General features: G+C 46.0%; 1 protein-coding gene across 1 annotated transcript in view; it reads right to left on the bottom strand.

The window, feature by feature from the left end:
• The window catches only part of ITGA8 (integrin subunit alpha 8), a 266086-nt gene that overhangs the window by 166411 nt on the left and 82230 nt on the right, over nt 1–17445 (bottom strand). Inside the window, exons 7-8 of the mRNA XM_040352410.1 lie at nt 16285–16410; nt 6370–6414 (exon numbers count right to left, since the gene is read on the bottom strand). Coding sequence (XP_040208344.1) covers nt 6370–6414; nt 16285–16410 — 171 coding nt within the window. The remainder of the gene's footprint in view (nt 1–6369; nt 6415–16284; nt 16411–17445) is intronic.

Raw genomic sequence — 17445 nt, 5'->3', positions numbered from 1 at the left:
CATAAGTGTTTAGTAATCTCTGCTCTCTGTGAGGTCAGCATGAGATGATATTCATTATCTGAATAGGATATGGATTGTATAGACCAGCATTTTTAATATATTGTAAAATGAAGATTTATTTTATAAAATATTTACTTTCTGTGATTCCTATTGCTGCAAAAAAGTCCCACTGGACATATTATTGGTCTCTAGTAAAATTCCTGATACATTATCTAAAGCCAAGCTATCTAAGAAATATTTTAGCTGGAATTCCACCTACATGTGAAAAATGTTATCAATGTTGGATAATCATTTACAAAAACAATTTGAATGCATGGTTTCAGTTCGTAATTATATACTCTTCGTACTTGGAGGTAGTCATATGTGCTTATTATTTACTTAGGGCCATATTCTGAGTAAAGTTACGATGGAGTATCTCAGGATACTCCATCGTATCTCTCTTTTTTGGCCAGTGTATCTATGCGAGTGATTCTTAGAATCATTTTCGCATAGATACGCTGAAGATCCGACATGTGTAAGTCACTTAGGCCTCGTACACACGACAGAGTTTCTCGGCAGAATTCACCGAGAAACTCGGTCAAAACCCGGATTCTGCCGAGAAACTCTGTCGTCTGTACAGTTTTGGCTCGATGGAGCCGCCGAGGAACTCGACGAGAAAATAGAGAACATGTTCTCTATTTTCTCGTTGTCCTCGTTGTTCTATAGGAGAAGGCGGCCCGCCGAGCTCCTCGGCGGCTTCATCCCAAAACTCGACGAGGAACTCGACGTGCCAAGCACGTCGAGTTCCTCTGTCGTGTGTACGGGGCCTTACACTGTCGGATCTTAAATGTAATTACCCAGCCGGCCGCTAGGTGGCGTTTACGTTCAGGTCTCATTTGTTTATGCAAATGAGCCTGATACGCCGATTCCCGAACGAATTTGCGTCGCGTAACCGTCGCTAACGTCGTTTGCGTAAGCGTAAGGTTACCCCTGCTATATGAGGGGTAACCTTACGCCAGTCCCACGTACGCAATGTTAAGTATGGCGTCGGGTCCGCGTCGTTTTTTCCCGTCGGGTACGTCGTTTCCCTAAGTCGTTCTTGAATACGACTTTACGTCAATGACGCACACGTCGGCGTCATTGACGTTTTCCACCGAGAACTGGAGCATGCGCACTGGGCTATTTTAAGCCCGGCGCATGCGCAGTTCGTTCGAATCGGGGGCGCGCTTAATTTAAATAGAAGCCGCCCCCTTGGATATACGCGGGGATATGCCGGGCCAATTACACTCCGCCGCCCCAAACTACGGAGCAAGTGTTTGGGGAATACAGCACTTGCTCCTGTAGGTTGGGGCGGCGGAGTGTAAATGGCTTACGCGCCGCCCGCCTACTTTCTTCAAGAATATGGCCCTTAGTTTCTTCCTCTTGCATGTGCCAGGGGAATCAAATACAAACGCATGCAATCTCCATACTGTGTTCTTGGTAGGAACTAAACCAAGCACTGTAGTGCTGGAAGCAGCCACCATGCTTAGAAAATTAATGTGGTAGATTCTAACAGGACTTCATTGAATTGTGTTGAAAAGATACCTTCAACATCCGTAAGAGAACACCTAGATCCTCATACTGTAGCACACTTGACATCAAACTGCGTCAAGAACAAAATAATAGATGAGACCTATATAAAGATACATTTACTGTTAAAGGTATGAACTTTTAACATATGTAATTGCTCCAACTTGTTTCCTTATGTCAGCAGCACCGGGAACTTCATAGCATGGCAAGAGCCAAACCTGTGATCTGACAAACCCAAAGCCAAGACCTCATAAGGGCGGCTGGTTTAAAGGAAGTTTATATCCAAAACACACTCCATCACGGTGATTCCCCCTTCAGGAACAGCTTGTTATATGGTGGAAGTGGCAGTAGTCAAGCCTTTCATCTAGCTAGGCTGTACAGAAAGGTCCTTCTCACAGCTGGTTCCTGTTAGGCTAATTCTTGCCATTCCCTTTTTGTGCAACTTCAACAGGGAGCAGAGACCCTGGACAAAGAATAGTTAACTTAGCATGGTGAACAGAAGGTGAGCTACGGGAAGAAGACATATTGCCTGTGTGTAGCCATATAGGGGCCCTCAGCAACCACAGAGCCCATTATGGCTAAGAAAACAGGGAAAGGCTTTTGAAGATCTCAGGTGATCAGTGGTGAAAGAAAAAAAAATAAAGGGCCAGATTCACAGTACAAGTACGCCAGTGTATCTACTGATACTCCGGCGTACTTTCAAATTTGCCGCGTCGTATCTTTAGTTTGAATCCTCAAACCAAGATACGACGGCTTTTGGCTTCGATACGACAGGCGTACGGCTTTGTACGCCTTCGGATCGTAGGTGTAATACTTCGGCGCCCGCTGGGTGGAGTTTGCGTCGTTTTCCGCGTCGGGTTTGCTAATTAGCTTTTTCCGGCGATTCACGAAGGTACGCGCGGCCATCGCATTCTCTTACGTCGCCGCTAGTCGGCTTTTCCCGGGGTATAGTTAAAGCTGCTGTTTCGTGGCGTATAGATAGACTTGCCATGTTAAAGTATGGCCGTCGTTCCCGCGTCGAATTTTGAATTTTTTTTGGGGCGTAAGTCGTCCGTGAATAGGAAAGGACGTAACTCACGTCTACGTTCAAAAAATGACGTCGGTGCGACGTCATTTCGCGCAAAGCACGGCGGGAAATTTCAAAACGCCCCCTACCCGGATCATTTGAATTAGGCGTGCTTGCGCCGGAGGGATTTACGCTACGCCGCTGCGGTGTAACGTAAATGCGATACGTTACGCCGCCGCAGATGTACCTGAATCTGGCCCAAAGAATATAATGGGACTTAAGTGCAAGGGTTCATTCAGATGGGTAGTGACACCAGTCCTGCATACAGCCTCCCTATTGTTACTGTGCCTGCATCTGCCCCAGCCTGTGTGCATGTAGAGGTGGATGAAGGCACAGCAGCTTCATGGACATGTATGTAAAAATTTAAAAAATTAAAAATTTAAATTTTAAAATTTTAAATTTTTAATTAAAAAATTTTAATTTAAAAATGTAGAAATTTGACATGTGGGCAGGAGCAGGTGCACAGATCTGAACTCACACTGCCTGAGGAGAGGCGCTTTATAGGCGCTATTTTTAACGCTATAGCGCCTCAGTGTGAAAGTGGTTTAAAAGTTTGCAGCTTAAAAAAAACAACAACAAACATATTCTACCTACATGCTCTGTGCAATGGTTTTGCACCAAGCAGCCCCCATACTCTTATTTTTGGGTCAGCTGCCAGTGGCCCTGGCTCCTTCCCGCTGCCAAGTGCCCCCAATAACAAGCCTCTTGCTATGGGAGCATTTAAGCAGGCTCTCTACCGAGCCACGCCCCTGTGAATGGATATTGTCCATTCACACACAGAGCGCGGTTTGGCCCCACCCCCTGCACTCTCCTCATTGGCTCACAGGCTGTGATTGACAGCAGCAGGAACCAATGGCTCTTGCTGCTGTATGAGTCAATAAGGTGAAAGTTGGGAAAGTTTCTGCTGCCATGCATAATGCTGGATCGGGATGGGGATCATGTAAGTATAAGGGGGGGGGGGGGGGGGGGGTGGGAGAGCTGCACCCAGAAAGTTTTTTACTTTATTGTATAGAGTGCATTAAGGTAAAAAAAAATTGCATTTAGAACCACTTTTATTAAGTAATATGTCTGCCCTATTGTAAATACGTATATAATTCTACCAAATTCTACCAAAATTCTGTTATTTTCTAGTAAATTTAAGACATATGTAAATAAACAAATGAAGAAAATAAAATCTAATCAAATAAATCAAAACCAAAAAACCTTACACATCCTATAACATTATTACAAATATCAGCAGGGCAGTGATGAAAGAACAATATTCATATTCATATTCACATGATAGCATGTGATTTGTACTATCATATGGCTGTCTTTTAATTGGCACATACAGAATCTAATTGTCTACACAGACATATCAGCTCTGAAAAGTCTCATACTCATTAAAGTAAGCCATTGTGCCATTTTTTATGAGCAACAGCATACTCCGATAAAGCTTTCACATTGATATATGTTGAGAACTAGTTTATATTCTAAGATATGTTATGTTGAGACAATTAATATGCACAATATTTATGCCTTTATCAGATATCCTCAGAATCCTACTGTATATGCACAATGAAGACTGCTGCTTGCAGATTGCCATCTCCAGTGCAGTGCACACACACTTTATAAGGAAAAGGTCACAATGGCTATGGGGCAGATCCACAAAGAAAGTACGCCGGCGTATCTAGTGATACGCCGGCGTACTTTCAAATTTCCCGCGTTGTATCTTTGTTTTGAATCCTCAAAACAAGATACGACGGCATCTGGGTTAGATCCGACAGGCGTACGTCTTCGTACGCCTTCGGATCTTAGATGCAATTCTTCGGCGTCCGCTGGGTGGCATTCCCGTCGTATTCTGCGTCGAGTATGCAAATTAGCTATTTCCGACGATCCACGAATGTACGAGCGGTCGTCGCATTCTTTTACGTTGTTTCCGTTCGGCTTTTTTCGGCGTACAGTTAAACCTTCTATCTGGGGCGTACGCAATGTTAAGTATGGCCGTCGTTCCCGCGTCAAACGTTTAAATTTTTCTATTTTGTTTGCGTAAGTCGTCCGTGAATCGGGCTTGACGTAATTTACGTCCACGTCAAAACAATGACGTCCTTGCGACATCATTTAGCGCAATGCACAGCGGGAAATTTAGGGACGGCGAGTAGGCAGTTCGTTCGGCCCCATACACACTATCAGTTTTCCTGATGGTTTTCTCTTCAGGTTTACCAAAACCATCTAATATGAGGTCAAACCTTAAGCGTTTCAATTTGAATGCAATCAGGCAGGTCCTTGTACTACATGGTTTTGGTAAACCTGAAGATAAAACCAGCAGGAAAACTGATAGTGTGTATGGGGCTTTAAGGCGTCAGCAAACCAAGATATTTTGGACAATTTCACCCTCCCAACTTTGTGGGAACAGTTTGAGGATGGACCCTTCCTGTTCCAACATGACTACGCACCACCAATATATTCAATATTCAAAATTCGACGCGGGAACGACGTCCATACTTAACATTGGTACGCCGCATGTACGCCACCATATAGCAGGGGTAACTTTACGCCGGTAAAAGCCTAACGTAAACGGCATATCTGTACTGCGTCGGCCGGGCGTACGTTCGTGAATTTGCGTATCTAGCTGATTTACATATTTCTAGGCGTAAATCAGCGTACACGCCCCTAGCGGCCAGCGTAAATATGCAGTTAAGATCCGACGGCGTAACAGACCTACGCCGGTCGGATCTAATAGAAATCTATGCGTAACTGATTCTAAGAATCAGGCGCATAGATACGACCGTCCAGACTCAGAGATACGACGGCGTATCTTTTTTGAGAATCTGGCCCTCAGTGTGCATGTGTGTGTGTGTGTATATATATATATATATATATATATATATATATATACACACACACACACACACACATATACATGCACACATAGCTACAAGAGTGGATACCCCCTAATATGTAAATTCAAGGCACCAACAAATTCCATTCGACCCAAAGGAAGACTGGAAAATGGGAATTTTAAATGTGCCAATACAAAAGTAAAGTTAAAAAGCTATACAAATTTATTTATACATTAAAAAAACATGAAAACACCTTCTCAATACAGGCACCATATCACGTATGCAGTACATGTCATTGAAAATTTTGTGGATTGTTGCGTTTCACATACAATCTTGCTTCCTTAGGATCCACTTTATCATATGATCTTAGGATATGGCAAGTAATAGAAGATCTACAATAAACAAAATAATTTAAATACAGTCCAATAAATCAGCCCCAAAGGGATATAAATCCAACATCAAATAAAATAAATAAATAAATTGTATAATTTCATATGACCGATACTGTATACGTGATATGGTGTCTGTATAGAGATTGTGTTTTAATGTATTTTAATGTATAAATAAAGTTGTATATCTTTATTTTGCTTTAGTATTGATACATTTAAAGTTACCATTTTCCAGTCTTCCTTCTAGTTGATTGCAATTTGTTGTGTATATATATATATATATATATATATATATATATATATATATCATTTTTTTATTATTATTTAAAACTTGAAAGAGCAGAGAGATGCCCCTTTACTTCCTAGTCCTGAATTTTTTCTTCCTCTTTTTCTTCTTCACAATAGTAGGCATGCTGCTGATGATAGCTCATATTTTAATATTTAATAAGCTCGTAGATACAGTACTCTGAGTGCAATCTGAATGACAGCAATATTACAGGAATTATTACATACACAGGTCTGTGGTCTGAAGTTAGTGCATTACCTTGCTCAGAATCATCGGTAAATTCTCCCACAGCCACCGAGTACCCTGTACAGAAAGACATTAGCATCAGAGACAATCAATTCAGAAGACAAGGCATGTTTATAGAGCATCTCATGAAAAACTGACGGCGCCAAGGAAGCTAATGGCTGAGCCATATTTATATTTTATATGTAGCGCCATAGGACACTGTGACAGTTCCATGCACCCGTTTCCGCTGCGGTCTTATAAACGCAGGCTCTGCTCTACTGGGTTGATATGGGTTGCATGCTGGGCCAGTGAAAACCGCAAAGCATTTATTTTCTGTTAACCAGAGGGAACAAGCTTCGGCATTTTGCTAAACTGTAAACCCACAGAAATGTAGAGATACAATCTCTACCGTCAATTACAATGGTACAGACATTTCCTTGATGTTTCTTTGCTGTCTGTTCTCTTACAAAACCAATGAGTGGAAATGGTTCTTAAAGCTGAACTCTTGACAATTTTTGGGGGTTTTAGGTAGAGTGGGCAAGAACTTGGAGCCAGGGCCGCCATCAGGGAGGTACAGGCATTACACCTCTAAGGGGCCCATTGGTCCCCAGGGGCCCGGACGCCCCCTGTTTTTTTTTTTGTTTCGTCTGACCCCCCCTAGCAACTCGTGGCAGGCCCCCCCATTTTTTTTCGTTTTTGTTTTTTTAACTTGCGGCAGGAGAGAGAAGAGAAGACTTGACTTGACTTTGTTTTTTTCGTCAGCACCAAAATACCCCCCCCTCCCCCCGCTCGTCCCGCTTATCATCTCGTGGCAGAAGAGAGAAGAGAAGAGATGACACTTTTGTTACCACAACCCCCCGCTTATTATTTCGTGGCAGGAAAGAGGAGGCCCCCCCCCCTGGTTCTCTGTTCCAGGGGGCCCTGCCTAAAGCTGTGTAAGGGGCCCCAATATTTGTGATGGTTGCCCTGCTTGGAGCACACCCACAGACTACAGCAGCCTTTCTCAAGGGTTCCTTCATTGTTAGGGGTTCCTTGAGCAGTGGTGGGTAGATTTACCAACTACGTTGTTCTTGTAATGATGGAACTCAGCAGAGGCCACTAATCTAATCAACAATGTAACAGGGCATTGTTTCCACTGACCATCAATGTAAGGGGGCCTTCCTTCCTTCCCACTGACCAACAATGTAAGGGGGCCTTCCTTCCCACTGACCATCAATGTAAGGGGGCACATCTCCTAATTAAAACCAATATAACAGAGAGTTCATTCCCACTGATCACCAATGTAAGAGGGCGTTCCTGACCACCAATGAAAGGGGGCACATCTCCTAGTGACACCAATGTAAGGGGGCATTCCTTCCCACTGATCACCAATGTAAGGGGGCATTCCTGACCACCAATGTAAGGGAGCACATCTCCTAGTGACACCAATGTAAGGGAGCACATCTCCTAGTGACACCAATGTAACGGGGAGTTCCTTCCCACGGACCACCAATGTAAGGGGGCATTCCTTCCCTCTGACCACCAATGTAAGGCCCACCTCCTAATGACAGCAATGTAACAGGGCGTTCCTTTCCACTGACCACTAATGTAAGGGAGCACATCTCCTAATGACACCAATGTAACAGGGAGTTCCTTCCCACTGACCACCAATGTAAAGGGACGTTCCTTTCCACTTACCCCCAATGTAAGGGGCACATCTCCTAATGACACCAATGTAAGGTGGGGGTTTCTACCCACTGACCACCAATGTAAGGGGAGGTTTCTTCCCACTGACCATCATCTAATGACACCAATGTAACGGGTTGTTCCTTCCCTCTGACCACCAATGTAAGGGGGCACATCTCCTAATGTCACCAATGTAAGGAGGTGTTCCTTCCCACTGACCAACAATGTAAGGGGGCACATCTCCTAATGACACCAATGCAAATGGGTATTGCTTCCCACTGAATACCAATGTAAGTGGGCACATCTCCTGATGACACCAATATAATGGGAAGTTCTTACACACTGACCGCCAATGTAAGGGGGCGTTCTTTCCCACTGACCACCAATGTAGGGAGGCACATCTACTAATGACACCAATGTAACAGGGCGTTCATTCCCACTGACCCCCTATGTAAGTGAGCACATCTTCTAATGACACCAATGTAAGGGAGCACATCTTCTAATGACACCAATGTAAAGGGAGGCTTTTCTTCTTATGTTCCATTGTAAAGCGGCATTTTTTCACCAACTTGCTTTTGTAGGCTGAGCACTATTACACTATATAGTTGCACTCAGATCCATATACATTACAGATATGAACGCGCAGCATTGTGCGTCCATGTGCATTAACCCTACTAATAACTTTTACCCATTTGTTTAAATTTATAATCTGACGATGTACAGGCAGATTAGGGCATCAAAGCTCTTTTTCTAATTACATGGCAGCGCCTGGTTCCAATTAGTCCTATGACAGCGTAGTATGGATGGCCCTCGTCACAGCGGGCCTCACATTATGCCCTAACAGTTCCAAATCTCAGAGATTTAAACCAAACCTGACTGAAATCTAGGAAGCCGTAGGTTTTAATTTGCCTCACCAGTAAGCAGTGTAGCAGCTATTTACATATCAAATTATCTCCATCCTGTTTGAGCGTTCAGGAGGAGACCCTCAGAGAAACCTTCTGTCAGAAAAAACGGCCAATACAGCCAGGCAGGACCTGGAACTCCTGATTGCAGCAATGAGGCCGTGTAAACACATCCCGCCATGTTACACATTGGAGCAGACACTAAATGGATGAAGTGAAGGGACTGTTTATTGTAATACAGAGAGCTGTCCCGTAGTCTCAGGATTATGTCCTGTATGTGTGTCAGTGTCAGTTTCACGTACAACACCAATGATGGTGCAAGATGGGCTACAGCAATATATAATAAGATAATTATCTGTCCAGTACATTGATTTTTCAGCTTGCGATAATAGCATAGTTGTTTCCAAGGGTTAGTTCACCTTTACCAAAAACTGCCACTGCAGAAAAGCGGTGCCTGTAAATAAAAATAAACTGAGCAGCTCTGACTAAAGTAGAACAACAAACACCCTTGCTATAAGCCAAAGCCTGACTTGAATACTCCCAGGACATATATAGGATGTTGGTAAGTGAGGCCTAGTCATTAATGCTCACCTCCACCATCACAGGAGCGAGCTTTTTCTCTGATTCAAACCCCCTCTAATGCTCTTTCTCTCCCCTGATGCAGTAGGTCTGAGCTCAGCGTTTGAGAGTTTGCCCCTGTGATGGAGGAGGTGAGCAGTAATGACTAGGCCTCACTAAGGCCTAGTACACACGAGAGGATCGATCCGTGGAAACGGTCCGGGGGACCGTTTCCGCGGATAAATCCTCTGGCGGATTTTGATCTCATGGTTGTACTAACCATGAGATCAAAATCCCCGCGGAATTCCGTCCGCGGTGACGTGTCGCGCCGTCGCCGCGATGATGACGTGCGCGACGCTGTGATATAAGGACTTCCACGCATGTGTCGAATCATTACGACGCATGCGGGGGATGGATTCGGACGGATTGATCCGGTGAGTCTGTACAGACCATCGGATCAATCCGTTGGACTGGATTCCAGCGGATCGATTTCTTAGCATGTCAAGAAATTTTGATCCGCTAGAAATCCATCCCCGGGGACAAAAATCCGCGGAAAAAGATCCGCTGGATCGTACACACCAGGGGATCTATCCGCTGAAACCGGTCCGCGGATCAATTCCAGCGGATCGATCCTCTTGTGTGTACGGGGCCTTACAGGAACGAGCTACAGTAGGTGTTTGTGATATTGTGCTTTCAGCACGACAGCGTCGCGCTGATACTCGGCGACAGGGTGCCGAGATCTCGCCGACATCTCACACTCACTGGAATAGTGACAGCACATCCCAGCAAGCGCGTCATAGAAGCGACGGGAGATCCGACTTGGATTCCCGCCAATTCTACACGTGTGCGGCGTTTGTTATGAATCCTGAGGGGGAAGTCCCCGCCGGATTTTAAATAAAAATCCGGCATGGGTCCCCCCCTCAGGAGCATACCGGGCCCTTAGGTCTGTTATGGGTTGTAAGGAGAGCCCCCTCTACGCCGAAAAAAACGGCGTAGGGGTCCCCCTACAATCCATACCAGACCCGTATCCAAAGCACGCTACCCGGCCAGCCAGGAAGGGAGTGGGGACGAGCGAGCGCCCCCCCCCCTCCTGAGCCGTACCAGGCTGCATGCCCTCAACATGGGGGGGTTGGGTGCTCTGGGGCAGGGGGGCGCACTGCGGCCCCCCCACCTCAGAGCACCCTGTCCCCATGTTGATGAGGACAGGGCCCCTTCCCGACAACCCTGGCCGTTGGTTGTCGGGGTATGCGGGCGGGAGGCTTATCGGAATCTGGGAGCCCCCTTTAATAAGGGGGCCCCCAGATACCGGCCCCCCACCCTAAGTGAATGAGTATGGGGTACATCGTACCCCTACCCATTCACCTGCAAGAAAAGTGGTAAAAACACAAATAAACCACACAGTGTATTAAAATATTTTATTTTTCTGCTCCGGAGGCCGCCCCCTGTCTTCTTTATTAGCTCTTTTACCAGGGGGGGCTTCTTCTTTGACGTCTTCGGGTGGGTGGGGGCCGCCGTCTGGTTCTCTTCCACCGCCGGGGGGGGGGTGGCTTTTAAAAAAGCCCCCACCCCCCCGGCGGGTTTCCTCCGGCGTCTTCGGCGGGGCTCTTCTTCTTCCGCTATCCCGACGGGTCTTCTCAACTCTCCGGGGTTCTCCTTCTGTCTTCGCCGCTCTCCGTTGTTGACTCGGCGCACCCCGGTTCTTCGTCTCGCTGTCCGGTGTCTTCTTCCGTGCTGTACGTCTTCTTCCGCGCTGTGACGTCATGTTCTTCACTTCTCTTCTCCTCCCGATGTTGACTCGCCGGTCCTCCTCGCTGAAATGACGGATGCGCGCCTTGCATCGGACCTATATAGGCCTCACAGTCCCATCATGCTCTGTACCTACCCATGTGATACCTACCACGTGGTAGGTATCACATGGGTAGGTACAGAGCATGATGGGACTGTGAGGCCTATATAGGTCCGATGCAAGGCGCGCATCCGTCATTTCAGCGAGGAGGACCGGCGAGTCAACATCGGGAGAAGGAGAGAAGTGAAGAACATGACGTCACAGCACGGAAGAAGAACTCATCACAGCACGGAAGGAGAAGACGTACAGCACGGAAGAAGACACCGGACAGCGAGACGAAGAACCGGGGTGCGCCGAGTCAACAACGGAGAGCGGCGAAGACAGAAGGAGAACCCCGGAGAGTTGAGAAGACCCGTCGGGATAGCGGAAGAAGAAGAGCCCCGCCGAAGACGCCGGAGGAAACCCGCCGGGGGGGTGGGGGCTTTTTTAAAAGCCACCCCCCCCCCGGCGGTGGAAGAGAACCAGACGGCGGCCCCCACCCACCCGAAGACGTCAAAGAAGAAGCCCCCCCTGGTAAAAGAGCTAATAAAGAAGACAGGGGGCGGCCTCCGGAGCAGAAAAATAAAATATTTTAATACACTGTGTGGTTTATTTGTGTTTTTACCACTTTTCTTGCAGGTGAATGGGTAGGGGTACGATGTACCCCATACTCATTCACTTAGGGTGGGGGGCCGGTATCTGGGGGCCCCCTTATTAAAGGGGGCTCCCAGATTCCGATAAGCCTCCCGCCCGCATACCCCGACAACCAACGGCCAGGGTTGTCGGGAAGGGGCCCTGTCCTCATCAACATGGGGACAGGGTGCTCTGAGGTGGGGGGGGCCGCAGTGCGCCCCCCTGCCCCAGAGCACCCAACCCCCCCATGTTGAGGGCATGCAGCCTGGTACGGCTCAGGAGGGGGGGGGGGGCGCTCGCTCGTCCCCACTCCCTTCCTGACTGGCCGGGTAGCGTGCTTTGGATACGGGTCTGGTATGGATTGTAGGGGGACCCCCTACGCCGTTTTTTCCGGCGTAGGGGGGCTCTCCTAACAACCCATAACAGACCTAAGGGCCCGGTATGCTCCTGAGGGGGGACCCATGCCGGATTTTTATTTAAAATCCGGCGGGGACTTCCCCTTCAGGATTCATAACAAACGCCGCACACGTGTAGAATTGGCGGGAATCCAAGTCGGATCTCCCGTCGCTTCTATGACGGCTCTGTCTCCATCGCGGCAAGCCAGCTCGGCGCTGGCTCCCGCGATGGGGCTCGTAGGTGCTCAATCTCGCTGAGAAAGAGAGCGAGATTGACACAAAATCGGGTTCACCTACTGTATCAAACACTGAACTCAGAGCTACTGCATCAGAGGAGAGTAATGCCCTGTACACACGGTGGGTTCATCCGATGAAAATGGTCTGATGGATTTTTTCATCAGATATCCGATGAAGCTGACTTTCATCAGTCTTGCCTACACACCATCAGTTAAAAAACCGATCGTGTCAGAACGCGGTGACGTAAAACACAACGACCTGCTGAGAAAAAAGAAGTTTAATGCTTCCAAGCATGCGTCGACTTGATTCTGAGAATGCGTGGATTTTTAACCGATGGACGTGCCCACAGACGATCGTTTTTTTTTTCTATCGGTTTTTTAACCATCAGATAATTTTAAAACAAGTTTCTAGTTTTTTCACTGATGGATAAAAAAACGATGGGGCCCACACAGCTTGAGAAAGGAGTGCGGCAGCCGCGTCATTCGCTGCCTGTATACTCAGAAACGCGTTGCATCCCCGGTGACATCATCACCCCTCGCCTCACCCCCTCGCCTACTAGTCCATCTGCGCTTCAAGCCTCATCTGAGATCCCTCCACCGCAGCCGGCTCCCTCCACTCCACAGCGCTCCTGCAAGGACCAGTGAACGACGGACCGGATGACACCCACTTCTCCCTATCTTGGGATTGTTTACATGCCTGCTATACACCACCAAAATGTGAGTGGCTTTTATCTATCTTCTCAATAAATTGTGTTTAAACTATTGCACCCAGAGGCGCCTCTTCCCTTGGTGTCTGTGTTTTTGTAAAGGTGAACTAACCCTTTAGGCCTCAGGCACACTTGTGAATGGGACCTGTCATCGATTACATGCAGGAACCCCAGTGGGGCAATTAGCCATGGGAGGTAGCCACACTGAAAGCAATGGGAGGCTGCTGGCTCCAGAAGCTAATCGCAGTCACTCACATGTAATTGCTTATAAAGCCCTGGATGCTTCAAAACATCAGCTTCAGGGACAACATGTTCGCTTGCTGCCTAATATATCCCACTGAATTTCCGATGCCACTGTAACAAGATCATCAACGTTATTCACTTAACCTGTGAGTGATCATAAAGTTATGGCTGATTGGTGTATACTGTACATAGATGGTCTAAGCTAGACCTATGCAACTATGCAAAAATATCCATACATGGAATTAAATTTTAGAGCGTTTTTTTACTGTAACACTTCATATTCCTGATATGTGGCTGCTGTAACATGTACTTGTATGAAAAAGTATCCTTTTCTCTTTGTATTGCTTCCTTTATGTACAATCCCTGGTGTTCCTGCCAGTCCCTCTGCTTTTATATTACGGACCACAATAAGCATGAGAACACACCGTGATCAGTTCTCTAGCTATGCTGGGAACTCAGCCTGCTCTCCTCCAATGATCAGACCTAACCTGACACAGCCATTCACTGGGAAGTTCAGTGTCCTGCTGTTTCTCCTCCCCCAGCTCTCATGCAGCTGAGAACAGAGGGAATGTGATCATTTATAAGAAGGGGGAAAAAAGTATTTATAATGTTTTTTTTTTTTTATATCTGTACACAGATGTTTTGCCTTTCATTTCTATTTTAAACTGAATGGGTTGTTTTACAAGGTGATCGTTTACAATCACTTTCATTTTATTTATTTTTTGCTTAATGCAATAATCTTATGTATTTACTATGTCAATAATCAGTCAGATGCTTCTCTGTAGGAGATTATGTGGGACATGGAACTATCTCTCCCTATATAAATAAACCATATTGTTGAGATGAGGACACCCTCCTGAGGAAGGGCATATCTCAATGGACTATATCCTGTTTATACAACGCACTGCACACTGCTGTGATATAATCTATAGACCGCGGCGTCCCGCTGTCCTGATATCACATTGCTCTGTCCTGCAGGAAAGTTTTCTCAAAACAGAACTCTGAACCTTTTTTGTGTAAGGCATTATGATTGAAATGTAAGAAAATACACCATTCCCACTCTACTTTTTACTCATTAGTTCTAGTTATAAAATGATAAATGATAAACCAAATAACTCATCATTTGCTTATCACTCAGGGATTCCACTGGTAATTTTTTTGTTTTTTCTATCATTGCTCCCATTTTGTTCCCGTCCCTCGGTCTTGGAGGTCTCACTCTGCTTGCAGTATTTTCCTAAATTTTGAGTAAATGTAAAATCAAGGAGGCCCCCTTGGTAACCATAGTAATAGACAAATGGGGACCTTGAAAGATTCCGGGCCAAATTATATCCACCTGTTAATGTATGGCTAAACACAATGGGCCAGATCCACGAAGAATTTACGACGGCGTATTTATTGATCCCCTCGCCTAACTTCTAGTTTGCTTCGGCGTATCTTTGTTTTGTATCCACAAAACAAGATACGCCTGAAGCTGGGCTAGATCCGACTGGCGTACGTCTTAGTACGGTGTCGGATCTAAGGTGCATATTTACGCTGGCCGCTAGGTGGCGCTTCCGTCGATTTCCGTGTCGAGTATGCAAATTAGCTAGATATACTAATCCACAAACGTACGTCCGGCCGGCACATTTTTTTACGTCGTTTCTGTAAGGCTTTTTCCGGTGTAAAGTTACCCCTGCTATATGAGGCGTACTCAATGTTAAGTATGGACGTCGTTCCCGCGTCGAATTTTGAAAACTTTACGTCGTTTGCGTAAGAATAGGGCTTTTCGTAGAATTACGTTCACGTCGAAAGCATTGGCTTGTTGCGGGTTCATTTGGAGCATGCGCACTGGGATACCCCCACGTACGGCGCATGCGCCATTAAAAAAAAAACGTCATTTACGTTGGGTCAAGACGTATTGACATAAAACACGCCCCCATCTAATCCATTTGAATTGCGCGGCCTTACGCCGACACAGTTACACTACCCTGCCGTAACTTACGACGCTAATTCTTTGAGGATACAGAAAATACGCTGTAAGTTACGGCGGCTTAGTGTATCTGAGCTATGCTACGCCGGACGTAACAAATCGCCGCACTACGTGGATCTGGCCCAATATTTCCAATGCACACGTTCCTGAGAAATGGCTGTGGATATCAATGGGTGCTGCAGCGACCACCAGCTGAAAACCGTATCCATTCAAAGCAGAAAGTATGTTACCAGCCCACTAAGGATCTCCAGAACGGGTCCAAAGCTTCATTTAGTGATCACATCATAGTTAGAGGAGCAACGTTGCGGAGGCTCGCAGGACCCCTTCCTCAGGCTTGTGACGTCACATGCCTGATGAAGGCATCCTGCGAGCCTCCGAAACATTGCCTCTGTAATTGCTTCTAAATGTTTTTTTGTGAAAATTTCTTATTTAGACATTTGCAATTTGTTTAGCTCTAAATTAGTTTTTTAACGAATTTGAACAAATTCTTTAATTCAGAAACATCCAAAAATAACGAAAATCCATTTAACAAAATTTTCCGAATATTGCTAAATCCAAACATTCGAAAATTCATAAATTCGTAAATTCGAAAATCGAAAAACCTGAAAATCCGAAAATCTGAAATAATAACTAACTATTAAATTATAGATATTGGAATTTCCTTTCAAATTTGGCTGTTAGCGAACGTAACGAATATGAATTTTTCTGAAGTTACGAATTATCCGAAATAGCGAATGCCAGGCACACCCTCTGTGCACGCCTATGTATTTCATGAAGTTTTGTTTTTTTGGTGTAAATACACTTTACAATCTTACCTAGATAACTGTCATCGTAGGTTGAGTCAGCGACTTTGGTCCTTCTTTCTCTGACCACTTCCCGTAAAATGTCCTTGAAGGAATAACCCCTAATGATTTCTGCAATGCTGACACTGAAGACTTGTCCTGAAATCAAAATATAATTATTTAAATAAAACTTTAATAAAAATAATCAGTTTTACTTAATAAAGAAAAAAAGAAAAAATAAACAACTTCCTGCTGCAAAAAGCAGGTTTGTTACCTAGAGGCATGCAAGTCTGGGCGTAGGCCAAAGTCTTGACTCTGTCTACTACCCTTCCCCAGACACAGCTGTGTTTTTAAAGCTAGCTTGGGTAAAGTCAGGGCAGTCCATCTACTTGGATAATAAATGTCCCGGATTGAACTGTTATATTCATAAATGGTGGATTATGCTATTGTATAGGCTCAATCAATATCAAATGTATCAGTTTTTTGGAAGAAAGTGTTGTTCGGGTATAAAGGTGTCAGGGAACTCCTGTGAGACGTTTTGCACACAGACGTGCTCAAGCACATAACCTTTGCCATAGAATGGCTCACAGGCACGCGCATGCGCGCCAGAGACCGCAATTGCGGGCACGCATGCGCACAGGTGCGGGCACGCGCGCACATGTACGAGCCTAATTCCTTTTGGCGCCAGACAGCCTATTTAAAGGGAGTCTGGGCTCTTGTGCTTTGCTGACTGATCTTCAGCTGTGTTCCTGAATCCTGCTCTGATCCTGTGTGTCCTCCCAGTATTTAGACCCGGCTTGCTCTTGACCTTGGCTCTGTGTTCTGTCCCTGTACTGATGCCCATCTCTGACCCGGCTCTGTTCCTGACTCTGGCTCTGTCTATGATTTGGTACCTCGCTGCTGACGAACCTGGCTCCTGTCTATGTTCCTGGTTGCTGTTAACTCTCGGTTACCTGCCTGGCTGTTACCTGTTCCTGCTAAGCTCATCACAGTCTACTCCAGGCCGCTGAACCCTGCCAAGCTGTTCTCCCGGGACCTCCTGCTCCAGGCACTCGTGTCCCTCTTGTCCTTCGGCTTCCTCTGTCTCACCTTCAGCGGAGCCAGGACAGGAGATATAAGAGAGGCCGACCCCATCAAATCAGTCTCCCATCCGATCCCTGACAAAAGGAGTGTTGGGTGCCTCACTGAAATCAC

This window comes from Rana temporaria, chromosome 5 (genome assembly GCF_905171775.1).
Source record: "Rana temporaria chromosome 5, aRanTem1.1, whole genome shotgun sequence".
In the NCBI taxonomy this organism is placed as follows: domain Eukaryota; kingdom Metazoa; phylum Chordata; class Amphibia; order Anura; family Ranidae; genus Rana; species Rana temporaria.
This window is presented reverse-complemented; position numbering and strand designations above follow the sequence as displayed.